At 57.8% G+C, this 15,268-nt stretch overlaps 2 protein-coding genes across 2 annotated transcripts; one reads left to right on the top strand and one right to left on the bottom strand.

Annotated features, from left to right (window-relative positions):
• Positions 1-461: 461 nt before the first annotated feature.
• SHMT1 (serine hydroxymethyltransferase 1) lies at positions 462-6,096 on the top strand. The gene is made up of 12 exons (XM_066560614.1): positions 462-514; positions 1,667-1,784; positions 2,075-2,220; positions 2,522-2,637; positions 2,728-2,888; positions 3,041-3,122; positions 3,355-3,567; positions 3,802-3,918; positions 4,256-4,378; positions 4,565-4,681; positions 4,797-4,907; positions 5,291-6,096. The coding sequence occupies exons 2-12, from the start codon at positions 1,692-1,694 to the stop codon at positions 5,458-5,460; spliced, it is 1,449 nt and encodes a 482-aa protein (XP_066416711.1). The 5' UTR covers positions 462-514; positions 1,667-1,691; the 3' UTR covers positions 5,461-6,096.
• SMCR8 (SMCR8-C9orf72 complex subunit) lies at positions 6,014-15,060 on the bottom strand. Its single transcript, XM_066560613.1, has 2 exons — positions 12,710-15,060; positions 6,014-10,789 (listed from the first exon to the last, which is right to left on the bottom strand). The coding sequence occupies exons 1-2, from the start codon at positions 15,055-15,057 to the stop codon at positions 10,336-10,338; spliced, it is 2,802 nt and encodes a 933-aa protein (XP_066416710.1). The 5' UTR covers positions 15,058-15,060; the 3' UTR covers positions 6,014-10,335.
• Between the last annotated feature and the right edge of the window lie 208 nt (positions 15,061-15,268).

Here is a 15,268-nt window from a genome sequence, read left to right as displayed (position 1 = left end):
CCAGGGCCTGGAGACACGGCCTTGCCTGGGGGGTTCTGGGGGTGCCTGGAAATGTCCCTGCCCGCTGCACGGTGTTGGGGTGTCCCATCCTTCGGCTCATGGGGGGTGGCGGGACACAGGGAACACCGCAGGGAAGCACCTGGGGGTGCACGGCAGGCAGGGCTGGAGCTGTGGGTGACAGCACAGGAGTGACGGCACAGGGGTGACAGACAGCACAGGGGTGACGGCACAGGGGTGACAGCGGCGGGCCCCCCGCCCCTCCCCGGCCCAAGGTCACCCGCGCCCCGGGCGCCACGTGCGGGCCGCGCCGCCAGCCCCGCCCCTGCGCGAGCCAATGGGAGGCGGGGAGGGGGCAGAGCGCGGCGCTGATTGGCTCAGGGGCTTCCTGAGCGTATTCCCCGCCGCCGGAGCCGGGGCGGAGCGCGGCGCTGATTGGTCGCGGCGCGGAGGGGGCGGGGCCCGGCCGGGCTATGGTAGTGCGCGGGCTTTCGCGCGGTAGCGGAATCGGGATCGGGTAAGGACCGGGACCGGGGCCGAGGCACGATCGGGGTGTGCGGCTCGGGGAGAGCAGGGCCGGGACACGGCATCCCGCTGAGGGGGACAGCGGCCAGGCAGCGCTGGTCCCCGCCACGCGGGGCAGGGCAGAGGGGCGCGTCACCGGGCTCTCGGGATGTGGGAGGTGATGGAGTCGGGATATAGCGGGTGCAGAACTAGGTGGAGACAGAGCTTCGGGGATGGGGTTCCCCAGGTGAGGTGTCAGGTGTGGGGGAGGTCTCATCCTGCCTGGGAATGGCAGCTCTGTCCCTCTGTGCAGTGAGTGCTGCAGCACCCTGGGCTGGGGGACATGCAGGAGCTGCATCCTGCTCAGAGCCAGAGCACTGCCCCTCGCAGCCCTCTGCACAGCCCAGCCTCTCCGGCCGTGAGCATTCCCACCCTGCCAGTGAGGCCTGGGCTTGGGCCAGAGCATGGCTGAGCATCCCTGCCCAGCAAGGGTGGTGTGAATGGACTTTGGCAGCTTGGCACAAGGAAACCGTGTGGGATTGCTTAATAACCTGCTCACGGACCTTCACCCGTCCTTGGGGGTTAATGAGTAAAAAGATGGATTGTTTTCTGCCAAGGCAGCAGCTAGGCTGTTCCTCCTTCCCCAAGAGCAGCACCAACTGGGCCAGAGGGCTCCTGCCAGGCCTGGGCATCACCCCTGCCATGGAGCCCAGCAGAGGCAGAGCTGCTGCCTCTCAGGGCCTCTCAGCTCCACAGGATGCTTCAGTCAGGGTTTGGGGCAGGACTCTGACCTGCTGGGGTTTTGCCCAAGGGAAAGTAGCCAAGAGGTTTAAGCATGCTGGGCATTGCAGCATGTATTAAAATTGAGATCTGTGGGTATGAGCACTTTGCTGCCCTTGAAATTAAACATCAGGCAGTGCCAAGCTGAGCAGGAGGAGCTCAGGGAGGGGTGGTGATGGGAGAGTATCAGACATTATCAAAGCACAGTAATTAACAAACTGACCTTAAAGCAGCAGGGGAAGCCTGAGGGTTGTGTGTGTTTTCCTCACCCAACAGCCCGTGGCTGTTCCCAGGGAATACGTGGGATGGCAGCAGGCAGCACTCAGGGAGATGTGGAGGCACCCAGCCCCGCTGCCATCCCACAGACTCCCTGCTCTCCTGGCAGGTGACTCAGAGCCAGCAGCAGCACCATGGCGAGCTCAGCACAAGGCCTCCCCAGCGCCGAGCTCTGGGCCTCCCATAACAAGATGGTGATGGAGCCGCTGGACACCAACGACCCCGAGGTGAGAGCCCCTTCCTGGCTCGTGCCCAGCTGCTTCATTCATCCCCCAGCCAGCCACGGGGATGCTGTTCTCATCAAGCCAAGGACGTGGCAGGGTCCAAGGCTGAGCTGCTGGAACCCATCCATCCTCTGTGCCCTCTCTGTGACTGGTCGGGATCAGCTGCACCAAGAAGGGATCACATCTCTGTTCTCCAGCACCTTTCCAAGCCCCTCTCCAAGCCCTGTTCCTGTGGTGGAACATCCATATCTCTGTGCAGAGATGGCTGAAGCCATTTCTCTCCTCTCCCAAAGGTGCACAGCATCATCAAGAAGGAGAAGCAGCGGCAGAGGTTGGGGCTGGAGTTAATTGCATCGGAGAACTTTGCAAGCCGAGCAGTCCTGGAGGCCCTGGGATCCTGCATGAACAACAAATACTCTGAGGGTTACCCAGGACAGAGGTATGGGGCTGGGCTAAGGCCCACCAACCCAAACCCTGGCAGGGTGGGAGAGGAACCCCCCATCCTGCCAGGCCTCACCTGAGGGAAGGAAGCAGTGTCCTTGTGCTGGCAGCCAGGCTCTTCCACGACAGGCTCTGACCTTCTCAGCCTCTGTCCATGGCCACACATGGGACAGTCTCAGCAGGGTCACATCTGCTGTGGCTGCACAAAAGGGGCATCACCGCAGTGTGTCCCCAGCCTGGTCACAGGGCCTGTTCTGGGTACTGAGTTTGGTTTTAGCCCTGCCCTGTCCTGCATGCAGGTACTACGGTGGGACGGAGTTTGTGGACGAGCTGGAGAGGCTGTGCCAGAAGCGAGCCCTGCAGGCTTACCAGCTCGACCCCCAGAAGTGGGGAGTCAATGTCCAGCCCTACTCAGGTATTGGGGTGCTCAGGAGAGCCAGGACAGTTTGCCCAGGCCCCTGTGTGCCCCAGTATTCATACCCAGCCTGGTGTGCTCTCTCTGCAGGGTCACCTGCAAACTTTGCGGTGTACACGGCCCTGGTGGAGCCCCACGGCAGGATCATGGGGCTGGATCTGCCCGACGGTGGCCACCTCACCCACGGCTTCATGACAGACAAGAAGAAGATCTCTGCCACCTCTCTCTTCTTTGAGTCCATGCCCTACAAGGTAGGGAGCTGCTCCAGCCAGAGCCAGGATGCACTAATCATTAGTGTTGGTGCCTCTTAAAGTTAAAGGTGCCAGTACTCCCTCCTGCAGGACAGCACTGCAGCTGATCTTCACCACAGCGAGGTGGCTGAATCCTCCTCTTCCTCTCCCAGGTCAACCCCAAGACTGGTTACATCGACTATGACAAGCTGGAGGAGAACGCCCGGCTCTTCCACCCCAAGCTGATCATAGCAGGTAAGGATCACACCTGTACCAACCTCCCCTGGTGGCAGGGCTGGGCTGGGGGTGGCTCCCTGAAACCCATGGATGCTGCAGTGCCAGGAGGAAACCTCCAACACAACCACCCCAGAAGGAGCTCGTGTACTGTGCTCGTGTACAGCCTGCTGGGCTGTCTGCACTGCAGGCCTGGTCCTGGGGCTGTCCCAGAGTGCTGCACATCTGCTCCTGTCCCCTCCTGTCCCCGCAGGTGTCAGCTGCTACTCGCGGAACCTGGACTACGCCCGCATGCGGAAGATCGCCGATGACAACGGGGCCTTCCTGATGGCCGACATGGCGCACATCAGCGGGCTGGTGGCCGCCGGCGTGGTGCCCTCGCCCTTCGAGCACTGCGACATCGTCTCCACCACCACCCACAAGACCCTGCGGGGCTGCAGGGCCGGCATGATCTTCTACCGCAAAGGTGCCCGGGGTGCTGGGAGAAACGCTGCAAGCTAACGCTCCCTCCTGCTCTAACTGGGAAGGAGGGAGGGCAGAAAGATCCTGGGAGTGTCTAGGGAGCTGTCCTGGGCTAATCCTGGCTCAGATTTGAAGAGGAATAGCCACTGTGCCTGCAGTGAGCAGCCAGGGGGTGAAAGCAGCTCGTGGGAGAAGGGTGGCTGTGCTGCCTTGTCACCATGTCCTCCCCGTCTCACAGGCACCCGCAGCGTGGACCCCAAGACAGGCAAGGAGACCCTCTACAACCTGGAGAGCCTCATCAACCAGGCAGTGTTCCCGGGGCTGCAGGGAGGCCCACACAACCACGCCATTGCAGGTATGCAGCCAGGCTGGCTGCCAGCTCCAGCATGGCAGAGGGAGCTGGCAAAGGGGTCCTGGCAGGGCTCTGACCCCCAGCAGCAGCACGGGAGGCCCAGCTGCCCTACAGGGCTCACAGCCTGGGGACACTGTGGAAAAAGGCAGCTGGTGATCCAGCATTGCCCAAGGAGTGACCAAGCCTGTCCTATCCTGTGTTTTGGCTCATGGCAATGCCACCAGCCTGGTTAGGGGAAAGCAAGGATCAGTCCATTCATTCATTCAGCTCCAGTATGGCTTCTGCTGCCATTGCTGGTGGGAGCCCCCCAGATCTGACCCTGGCCTGCCTCTATCCACAGGGATTGCTGTGGCACTGCATCAGGCCATGACACCTGAGTTCAAGGCTTACCAGCAGCAGGTGGTGGCCAACTGCAAGGCACTCTCATCAGCACTGATGGAGATGGGCTACGACATTGTCACAGGTGAGGACACGTCTCAGCAGTGAGATGGTGCTGACCTGGGCAGCTCTTCAAGGACACCATGGCAGGGCTCTCTTGGCACAATTCCTCACCCCCTGTTAGATGTCAAGTCTTCTTTTGCTGAAGTTTCCTGTGGGAGCAGGAATTGGATTGGATTTCCCCAGTCCCACCAAAGCCCTCTCTTTGCAGGGGGCTCTGACAATCACCTGATCCTGGTGGACCTGCGCAGCAAAGGCACAGACGGCGGCCGGGCCGAGCGGGTGCTGGAGCTCTGCTCCATCGCCTGCAACAAGAACACGTGCCCTGGTGAGGGATCCCACAAGCTCTGCCAGCCCCTGCTCTGCTCCAGGAGCCGGGCTGGAATCCCACAGGTGGTGGTTTCGGTGCCAGGTTGGGTCACGGGTGCCTCGTTGTGCTGCAGGTGATGTCAGTGCCCTGCGGCCCAGCGGCCTCCGCTTCGGGACCCCGGCCCTGACCTCGCGCGGCTTCCGGCAGGACGATTTCCGCAAGGTGGCCCAGTACATCCACAAAGGTGAGCTGGGGTGGGAGCCTCAGCTCCAGCACCAGCCTGGAACAGGGCAGCTCCCCCGGGGGAGGAGGCACCAGCTGGCAAGGGAGCACACCCACCAAAGAGGAATATCCATCCTACCTCCACATCTGGATGTGGGAGAGGGCATCTGGCCACAGCTGGGACCAGCCAAACTCTCCCCACTGCACGCAGTGGGCTGAAAGCCCGTCCCTCTCGCAGTTCTCTCTCCGTTGTCCTCAGGAGCTCCAAGTTGTTTCCCTGGGCAGCAAGTCCCTGAGATGGGAAGGAGGGAGGGAGCAGGGCTGTGTCCCAGGGGGCAGCAGGGCTGGGAGAGCCCTGGGCTGCAGCAGCTGTGAGGGCTGACCAAGACATCTCCATCGTGGCAGGGATTGAGCTGGCTCTGCGTGTGCAGAAGGACATGAGCCCCAAGGCCACACTGAAGGAATTCAAGGACAAATTGGAAGACCCGAAATACCGTGGGGAGCTGAAGGCACTGAAGGAAGAGGTGGAAGCCTTTGCAGCCACATTCCCACTGCCGGGGCTGCCTGTCCTGTAAGGGGACACAGCCATGCCCGCTCCTGGAGCCACAGGAGTACCCAGGGTCATGGCACACCCCCAATCCCCAGCCTGACACCAACACCCCAGTGCCTTCCCCCAGCCCTTCCCTGTGGAGCTGCAGCAGCAGCTCCTCCTTTGGCTCTTACTCCCCTTTCCCCTCCCATGTGGGGCACAGGGACCCCATGAGTACAACCCCTGTGGGGACACCAGCCCTTCACCACTGTGTCACCGAGCACCAGGTCACCCTCACTCACCTCATGGCCAGGTGCCATCCAGCTCCTGCTGGCTGTGGAGCAGCAGATGAATGTCCACATTCCCTGGACACCCTGCCCATGGCAGTGTGAGGGACAGGGGCTCCAGCTGCACAAGGAACCTCACAGCCAGTAAAAGCCCCCCTGGTTTCAGCCTCGAGGATTACCCTTCATCCTATGTGCCGTGCCACCTCCCCAGGCTATGACAAGGCCAAGCCTTGTCCTGAACATCCCTCCTGGGATCACTATCCCATCCTAACCAGATCCTCCAGTATTTTCTCAGACCCCTTGGCACAAAGCTTAGGTTGAACCATTTTTTAATAAGCACGGTAAAATTAAGAATTGAACCACAACGTATGACAAGAATTATAAGCTTTAAAAAATACGACCAATTTTTTTTTTTTTTTTTTTTTTTTGTATTTCAAAAATATCTGAACCCAAATAAATATTTTTTTTTTTTTAAAAGTACATTTCTCAGACTAGTCATTTGGTGTTAACATCTGTTAAACTCTTGTGCAGTGACACTTACAGCACGACACTAAGACATGCTTCTTGGGTTTCCCCCGGTCACACTCGCCCTAACTACTGACGCAAGCATTCGGCACGCACAGGCACACACACGGAACTCAACATGCAGGAATAGGATACAGTGCTTTTAAAATAAGATGAGAATTCATCACAGCCTCCTGGGAGCCTCCAGAGGCAGCTCCAAGCCCAGCCCCATCCCCGTGGCAGCAGCCGTGCTGCCCGCAGGACCGGGTCCCCTGCTTCTGCCTTCCAGTTAGATCTGTCCCAGGGAGCAGGGGGTGGGGGTCTGTGACCCCTCCAACATCGGGGTGCAGTTTGGTGCTCTGACATTGTGCTCTGGACCAGGGGTTCTCCTGCAGCCCGGGCAGCTCCCTGAATTCCCTCAGACCCTGTCACAGGAGCCTTCTCACTGTGCTGCTACAAGCCCCAGGTCCTGCCCAGCTCCTGCAGTGTGGGCTGGCCCCCACCACCAGACCAGGGGGCTCAGGACCCTCACACTTAATAAACCCCAAAGAACTGGCCTGGGGGCACAGAGCCATCAGCTCCCACCCCTGGAGTGCCTCTCCCACCCTCCCACCACGGTGAATATTGCTAGAGTATAGGCAGCTCTGTGGAGCTGCTCAGAAGTGATTGCTATCAGATGAAAGGAAATCTGAGCACTGTTCTCTGAGAAATGAAACCTTTGTAGGGTTAAGATCACCTACAGCTATGGCTGAGCCTCCTGGGGTGGGAGCTGGAAGCAGGGGGGGGTTAGTGGGGAGCAGAGCAGGGGCTGGCAGCTGGGAAGAGCAGGAGTGGGGAACGGGAGCCCTCCCTCCTGGCTGGGAGAGGCTTCTGCTCTGATGAATTCTCGGTCAGGTGAACACCTCCTCTCCCTGGACGCCGGGGGGAGCCTGCAGGGCCGTGCGGGAGCGGGGACATGCTGGGCTGGCAGCACTCACAGAAGCAGGGGACACGGCCATGCAGGGCACCGGTGGCTCTGGCAGCTGAAAGGCTGGTGAGGGTGGCACTGCCACTGCCAGGAACCCCCTGCTCCTCGGGGAAGGATGGCTCAGGCAAGAGGACGACACACACGTCATGGCAGGAGCTGTCAGTGCAAAGGTTGTGGTTTGTGGTTAGTCTGTGAGTATCAGAAACTGGTGAGGTACCACACCAGAGATGGGGGAAAGTCCTAAAGTGCCAATACAGGATCAGTACTGTACAGCAGCAGAAAAACAGAGACATTGCAGAGGAAAGAGGAACTCAGCTCCCAGACACCAGCTGCCCTCAGAATCCCCCCAGTTTCTACCACCACAAGCAGAGGCCTCCAAATGCCCAGAGGTGCCAGAGCCCGGTGTCAACTCCCCCTTTTCCAGTCCAGGTTCAGAGGTTACACTGCTGAGAGGAGGACAAGCACTCCAGGGCGTTTCTCCACAGCTCCCAGTTGCAGATAATCCCAGAGCTCCTGTTGGGAATCAGTGATGTTCCAGCCCCCGGGGCATCCTCCCCAGTCAGAGCTGCTTGGTGGCAGAGAGGTGAAGCAGGTCAGACAGATGGCAGTGCAAGTATTGCTCAACACAGCCTTGAATATCAGATACTACAGGTTGGACAGAGGGAGCAAGAAGTGAGTTATTTATCAATTTATGAGCACAGCTGAACAGCACAGGTCGAAACCACTGTGACTAAGATGAGCCACCACGAATCATCTCTCCCACTCTGTGCTGGAGGAAGACATGTGAGTGAGTCAGCAGGAAAAAAAGTCTGTCCTTCCCTCCCCTCCTCAAACCCAAACAGCACTGGGTGGTTTCCCAGCAGGAAACAAGCTCCTGTTCTGAGCACTGCTCCAGAGCAGGCTGCTGGGAGCTTTCATCTGCCTGCTGTCACCTGCATTACTCATCTCCCTCTCCCCCCAGGGAATCTCACCTCAGCTTTAGTGTGGAAGTTTGGGTGTGCATGAATCAATCAGAGGGCACCTTGAGTCACATCAGGAAGCAGAAAACTGGATGGACACAGAGGCCTTTCAGCAGCAGACTCAGCTCACATGAGACAGGAGGGCACAGGCAGGACAGGAAAAGGCTTTGAACACGCTATAAAGGTGAGAAGCTCACCTTCAGCAAAGGCCACACCACCCTGCTTCCAACCACGACCTCAAAACACCATCACAAGCAACCCCTGACCCTGGAAAACCCTCTGGAGAGAACCACGAGGCCAACTTGGCTGAGCCACCACAAACAGCAGTAACCTTAAAAACAACTTCTCTGCCCTGTTGGTTTGTACCCCAAAGAGCCCTTTCCAGGGGAGAGGAGGAGGTGGCACAACCCTGAGGCACTGATGCTGGTGCAAAATGACAGCCTCCCCAAGGAGCCTCCCTGCCTCCAGACATGGTTTTGCAGGAGTGCAGGTCTCACAGCAAGTGGGGTCTAAGCCACGCTGGGGAAGCCCAGGCTGTACACAGAAACCTCCCAGGCTCAGAAAGAAGATCACATTCACCTCCAAAGCTGCTTCACATTATCACCATAAACAGAAGTTTAAAAAAAACCCAACGAACCAAAGAACAGATCAGCTCTTGTATGATGTCAGCTGCTCTCACCCCATAATCAGCATTAAAAAGAATTAAAACCAAGATTAGCTTTCCTAGAAAGACTTTGCTTACTTAGAAATACCTTGGGAGCTGCTGCTGCCCATGGCACTGGGCAGAGCAGCCCAGGCCCAGGATCACCCACGAGACTCCAGAGGGAAGTGCTGTGCCTGGGCACAAAGCTTTGGGCACTGACAGGAACAATCTGGGAGTGTCACCACCTTGGTGGTACCTCCTTTATGGCACAGAAGCTTTGAAAGGAAAAGTTCTCAGTACCCAGGCTCAGGGAGCAGTAGTTCTGCCCCATCCAGAGCCACCCAGGAGCCCTGGGAGAGGTAGTCAGGACATGACAACAGCTCAGCCAGGAGCAGCAGGCAGCAATGCCAGCTCTGTTTTACCACAAAGCACAAATGCCAACTCCCCAACAAAACAAAATAAAATAAAATAAGATAAAATAAACTATTATGGATAAAACATAGACTCCAGTACATTCATCCCCCATCTCTCCTGAGCACTTGTACCTCACCAGCCTGTGGTAACAGCCTGCTGTCTCACAGCGTGGCTCCAGCTGAATCACATCATTTCCCCACCACAAAAAGCACCTAAAAACAGGGCCCTCACCCTCCTTCAGTTCCCTTCTGCCTTTAAAAAGCCACGCCCGACCTCACAATCTCTGAGGATCCCCAGTCTCCCTAAGGATGCCCAGGCTCCCTGCAGCCTGAGGAGGATCCCCAGGCTCCCTGCAGCCTGAGGAGGATGCCCAGGCTCCCTGCACCCCCAGCAAATGGGACGTGACAAATGAACAAGGCACAGTGCTCTACATTCACAGCGGCCGGCGCCTCGGGGCTCACCAGCCTTAGGGACTGCTTCCACCTTCCTGATTTTAACCAAGCTGGGAGACACTGGGAAACCCTTTCTGGGGAGAAGCAGGTATGCCTCCACTGTGCTCCCACTCACCCAGGTATGACCTATCCTGGGAAGTGCCCAGAAACTCACTGCAGGAAGGGACACCACCCACTGTGGCTGTGCACAGGCCTGTGAGCTGCTGCCCTGCCAGGGGGTTCTGAGCTACACTTTCGTGACAGTCACATTGGTGGATACAAAACTTCACATGGCCTTTACACCTCTGGTCACAGCCCTGGCTCCATGGAAGGGCCTGACAGTGCTCAGGGCTCTGGCAGAAGCATGCACTGTGCTGTATGGGGGTTTGCACACTGGTCAGTATTGATCCCCGAGATAGCCCACCTCCCCTCATGCCATAAACCCCCAGGATGCTGCCGTGATCCACTTTAACAGTGCCCCTTCTAACATTTACAGAGTGCCTGATGGTTTATGTGATGGAATACCTATGCTTTTGGCTACAGGGAACACCCAGAAATCCAGAAATCCACTCCCACAGCGCCGGATTTCTGCGGAGCAGAGACACCAACACCTGGGCCCCTTCCCCACGTGTGAGAGCTGCTGCAGACAGCGGCAATGCCAAGCACGGATGAGCTCTGTCAGACCCCGAGCACGTGGGCACACAGCCTGTGCAAGGCTAGATTTTGTACAAAAAGCTGGGAACATAGTCAAATCTGAGCAGGGGGTTCCCCCCCTGCCCCGGTTCCTGAATGTAGTGCAGCTTCAGCAGCTCGGCCAAGTACTGCACGATTTTGATATCTTCATTGGCAAGGCCCAGCTGAAGCTTTAGGAAGTTCATCCTGCGATTCACAACGGATTCCTCCGGTTCCCTTTCGCTGATGGGAAGGTGCAAATGATGGCAGAAGGTGAACAGGAAGGCTTTGGAGCACAGCTGGGTGAGGATGCTCTGCACGTGCATGTAGTAGGTGCTGCCTCGCTTGATCTGGGTGCGGTGGTCGGCCAGCCTGGCCACCACGCTGCCCTTGTACAGGGGGCAGCGCAGGGTCTTGCTGTCGGCGTCCAGGATGCTCAGGTAGCGGCTGTAGCGGCTCAGGGCGTGCAGCACGTTCACCCCGCCAGGGGACACTGCCCTGCAACAGTGACACACGCGTCAGGGCTGCAGGGCAGCCACAAGGAAGCAGCAGGGTGCGTCCGTGTCCTGTACCAAGACCTCTGGGGGTGAATAAAGCCTAAGGTGGGGGGCAAATTGGCTCTGCAGCCTGCCAGATCCTAAAGAAACCTGCCCTGATCTGTACTGTGCAGGCTGCAGCATAAACCACCACAGCTGGGGTCAGCTCCCTCCCTCAGTGACACGCAGAGGGACCCATAGGACATCTCTGGTGAACAGCAGCTGGGAGCCTCCCAGTGTGACTCAGAAACCCAAAGCAGTCCCCCCTTTTCCAAGAGCTCCCCCCAAATCACTTTGGGATGGAGCTGTTCTGAGGTGGTCGGAGCCCTGAGTGGAGCAGAACCTTCTGAATTTCCTAAAAGACAGAACCATCCTTAACCCACAACATTTCCTGGCTGAGCCTATTTGTCACTCAGGTGCAAACCCACAGCTCACAGGGATACAATTACCCACCAAGCTTAACCTAATGTTATTGAAATGCAAATTAGCAGCCTACGCACACCCTTCAGCTCCTCCATTCTTTGCGCTGACAGCTGCCGGGCTGAGATACAGCTCCCAGCCTCAAACTGGGAGCCCCAACTGGTGTAGGGGCTGCCCCAGTGCCCAGGCAGCACCTGGCCATAGGAGACACAGGATCCTTACCGGAATAAAGAGTTCAGCCTCTGAATTCCTTCCCAGAGCCCTCCTACAAATGGTTTGTGGAGAGCACCCACATTAAACTGAGCACTTAATTAACATTCCACGGAGGAGAGCTGAAATGACTGACACATGTTACAGGCAGCTCTTAAATAAAGATTTCTGTTTATAAAAATGGCATCTAACCACAAACATTGAGCAACGAGTAAACACTTGGGGTTTTTAAAAACCTCACTGACAGACAGAGAGCTTGTGAGCAGCTGTTGGCAGAGCTGTCATCCTGCCTCACAAGCATAGAAATGAGAGCAAACTCACAGATTTGGATAATTTCCCCCAGCAATACAATACTCTGCAGCTCAGCAAGCAGGTTTCTGTGTTTTAATTTTCCTGCTGTTTACAAACACTCCTGCAGGAGCTGTTCCAGCCTGGCTCTGAGCACCGTCTGCCACTCTGACTCATGTTTTCCACACTGGTGACAGCAATGGCCATTCCCTGCCATACCTGCACCCAAAGCACAGAACACATCCTGGAACACACAAAAAAATCCTTTTCATCAACAAGGGCAGGGCCCTCGAGTTGAGCAAACATTCTTTGCTAACATGAGCTAATATGTGAAGCCACAGCTCAGGACTGGGTGTTGGGAAGGGGCACTTGTTTTTGGGACAGTTCTCACCCTAAGCAGAGGTTTCCTACAATCCCAACACTGCTCCTGCACAGCTCCAGGCACCTTTCTTCCTCACCAGCACAGACTGAGGTGCTGCACTCCAATTCTCATCTACAGATCTCATCACTTCTTCAATAGGCTCCAGAAGGTGAAGAAGGCTCCTCCCCTCCAGCACAGCACCATCTACCCTAAAATTCCAGCTAGAAATGTGAGAAAAGTTCCAGTAGGAGATGGCAAAGCAGAGCACACAAGGGACTCCAGGAACACTTGTACCAGATCATCCAGGAACCCAGCAGGACTCAGGTGTTTGTTCTCTGCTTTGCCAGGCAAAAACCTCCTGGCCAAGTAACTCACCTGAGGCAGGCAGCAAGTGCCCAGCAGATGTTTTAAACACTGACTCCCAAGCGAGGCTGGATACAGGGATAGATCTACTCCTTTTCCAAAATAAATCCCACCAGCAGAAATTCATGGCAGCTAGGTTGGTATAATTAAGAGACCTCCCCTTCATACCCACTGCCCTCTGAGATGAAGCTCTTACCACACACCTCAACCCTACTTAAGCAAACAGATCCTTGCATTTACCTCTGCAGTCCAATCAACTTCCACTTCTGGAAATCCACCAGGTGCAGAGCGGAGGTGACCCAGTGCTTCACGGGCTTGGTGTAGCCACCAGAGCTGGGCACGAAGATGGAGAGCGCCGTCACCAGCCTCTTGACCATGGCCTCGTCCTCTCCCAGCACCACCAGGGTCCTGCCGCTGAGCAGGGAGTAGATGGCGGGGTGGGCAAAGGGGTACTGGCGGATGAAGCGCAGCGCGTTCTGCCCGGCCCTCTTCCTGTGCCTGTCCCCGGGCTGCGCGCACGCCGGCTGCGCGGGGGACGGGGTCCTGTCGGAGCACGTGGAGGTGGCGCTGCTGATGTGGCTGGTGGAGTCCGAGCACTCGTCCAGGCTGCTCTTACTCACCTCCCTGCTGCCCGTCAGGTGGCGCGAGTCGAGCTCGTAGGGCAGGAGCCCCCCCGAGAGGCCCTGGTGGGAGGGGAAGCCCCCGCGCAGCCCCTGCTCGGCCGGGCCCCGGTAGGGCTGCGGCGGGATCCGCACCACCCCGTCCTCCTCGCACGCCTTCTGCCCCAGCTGCTCGGCCAGGGGCTCCAGGAAGTTGGGACTCTCCTTCCCGATACAACAGGCGGCATCCACCTGCACTAAGCTTTCCTGCTTCGAGATGTCGTCCTGCCCGTCATGCACGCCCGGGCTGGCTCTGGGCGTGAAGCGAAGGCCTCCCTGGTCGTCATCCACGTAGGGCTCCTCGTTAATGGCACTTGGGTAGCTGGCTTTGAAGTCCTCTGGGATGAGGGCCTCGGAGGGACACGTGCTGAGCACCTCGATGCTGTCCTCGCTGACCGTGCGCCGGCTGCCCACCTTGCTGCGGCCGGCCTGGGGGCTGGCCATGGCGGGCAGGCTGGCCTGGCTCTCAGACTTGGTCAGCCCAGACCCTGACTTCTCCGTGCCCAGCACCTCAATGCTCTCCCCGCTGCTGATGCTGCCTTTGATATCTGCATCCAGATAGTCCAGGTTCTCCTGCTGCTCAGACATCACGGACTCAGACATCTTGGGTTCTTCAGAGTCCTCCATTTCCTGCTCCATCTTGATGGGCACACACTCCACACTGGATTTGTAGGAGCCCAGGCTGATGACCACTTTGGGAGCAAGGGACTCTTCCAAACACTTTTCATCCATGGCATCTTGGCCGAGCCCCTGGCAGCCTCTGTACTGTTTTTCAGGAGGTTTTTCATCCAGGAAAGACACATCCTCAAAGAGGAAGTTGGTGACGCTCTGTTGCTTGAGGAGAGCCCGGCTGATCTGCTCTGTCAGGAGGTAACACACATCCCCTCGAAAAGTCCTCTCGATATGGTGCAACTGGTCAAGGGTCTGGGTGAAAAAATAAACATCACAGAGTTCCTCCAGTGTCTTCAGCTTCTTGTCAAAGCACTTGGCAGACTTGGCTTTGATGAGTTTGGGGGTGTAGGATGGCACGTGGGTGTAAAGGTGAGTTTCACCAGGCTCAGAGGCAGTCGGGTCCTGATCATGGCTGCCCATGTCAGCCCGGTCCTGGGCACACTCTGGCTCATAGGGGTGGAATTCAGAGTCCTTCAGCTTCCTGTAGGGATATGACCGGATCTGCCTCAGCAGGTCTTGGTGCTCTATGATTGACTTTTCCACACTGGCCAGCTCGTTGGCCTTCTCAATGGCCTGGGTTGTGTAGTACCCTTTGTCATTGGCTTTCTTCTGCTGCTCAGTCTCATTGTGCAGGACGGTCCTGGTGTAGTCAAGGTCTTTCAGTTTCTTTTCCAGCTCGTTGGCAAAAGCTTTCCGGTTCCCCGTCTTCAGGCATTCGGAGGCTTTGGAGAACTCGGTGGAAAGTTCCTGAAACTGCTGCATGATTTTGTGCTCGTCAGCAGAAATATAGGCCATGCAGAAGGGCCTCACAAAGCCCCTGGCTTCCAGGTCATACAGGGTCAAGTGGTGCACGTAGGCAAAGGCCCCTTCCTTGGAGTCCCCCAGCACCACCTTGGAATCCTCCACAAAGTTCAGCTTCGGGTAGGCAGAGCCGGGAGGGTGCCCCACGAAGGATGCCTGGTAATCCACAGACATGATCCGCAGGGAAAAATAATTGAGATCGAAGGTGCCCGACACTCTGGCGTCATCGGGGATGGTCAGGAGGGGCTGGGGCCCCACTTGCTCCGAGAACTCGGAGATCAGGATGAAGTCCCGGGTGAACTTGGAGCCGGCGACCTTGGCCCAGGGGTTGGCGCCCTGGCCGGAGAAGGGGAACAGCGGCACCGAGTACTCCTCGGGCAGGGGCGGCTCGCGGTACAGATCATCCTCCAGCTCCTCCTCCCTGGTGAAGGCCACCACGTCAGGGGCGCTGATCATATTTCCCGCAGGACGGGACCGACATGGAGCAGCGACGCGCCCCCGGTCCCCCCGCCACCGCCGGGCCCCGCGGGAGGCACCGGCGCACCCCCGGCCCGGCCCTGCCACTGCCGCAACCCCTTGTCCCCCTCACGCCGCCGCCATGGCCGGAGCCGCCGCCTCCTCACGGACCCGCAGCCATCTTGGAGTCACATGACGCGCGGCCTCTGAC

The sequence above is a fragment of the Molothrus aeneus genome, chromosome 16 (genome assembly GCF_037042795.1).
Source record: "Molothrus aeneus isolate 106 chromosome 16, BPBGC_Maene_1.0, whole genome shotgun sequence".
In the NCBI taxonomy this organism is placed as follows: domain Eukaryota; kingdom Metazoa; phylum Chordata; class Aves; order Passeriformes; family Icteridae; genus Molothrus; species Molothrus aeneus.
Note: the sequence above shows the minus strand (reverse complement) of the source record. Positions and strands in the feature narration are given on the sequence as shown.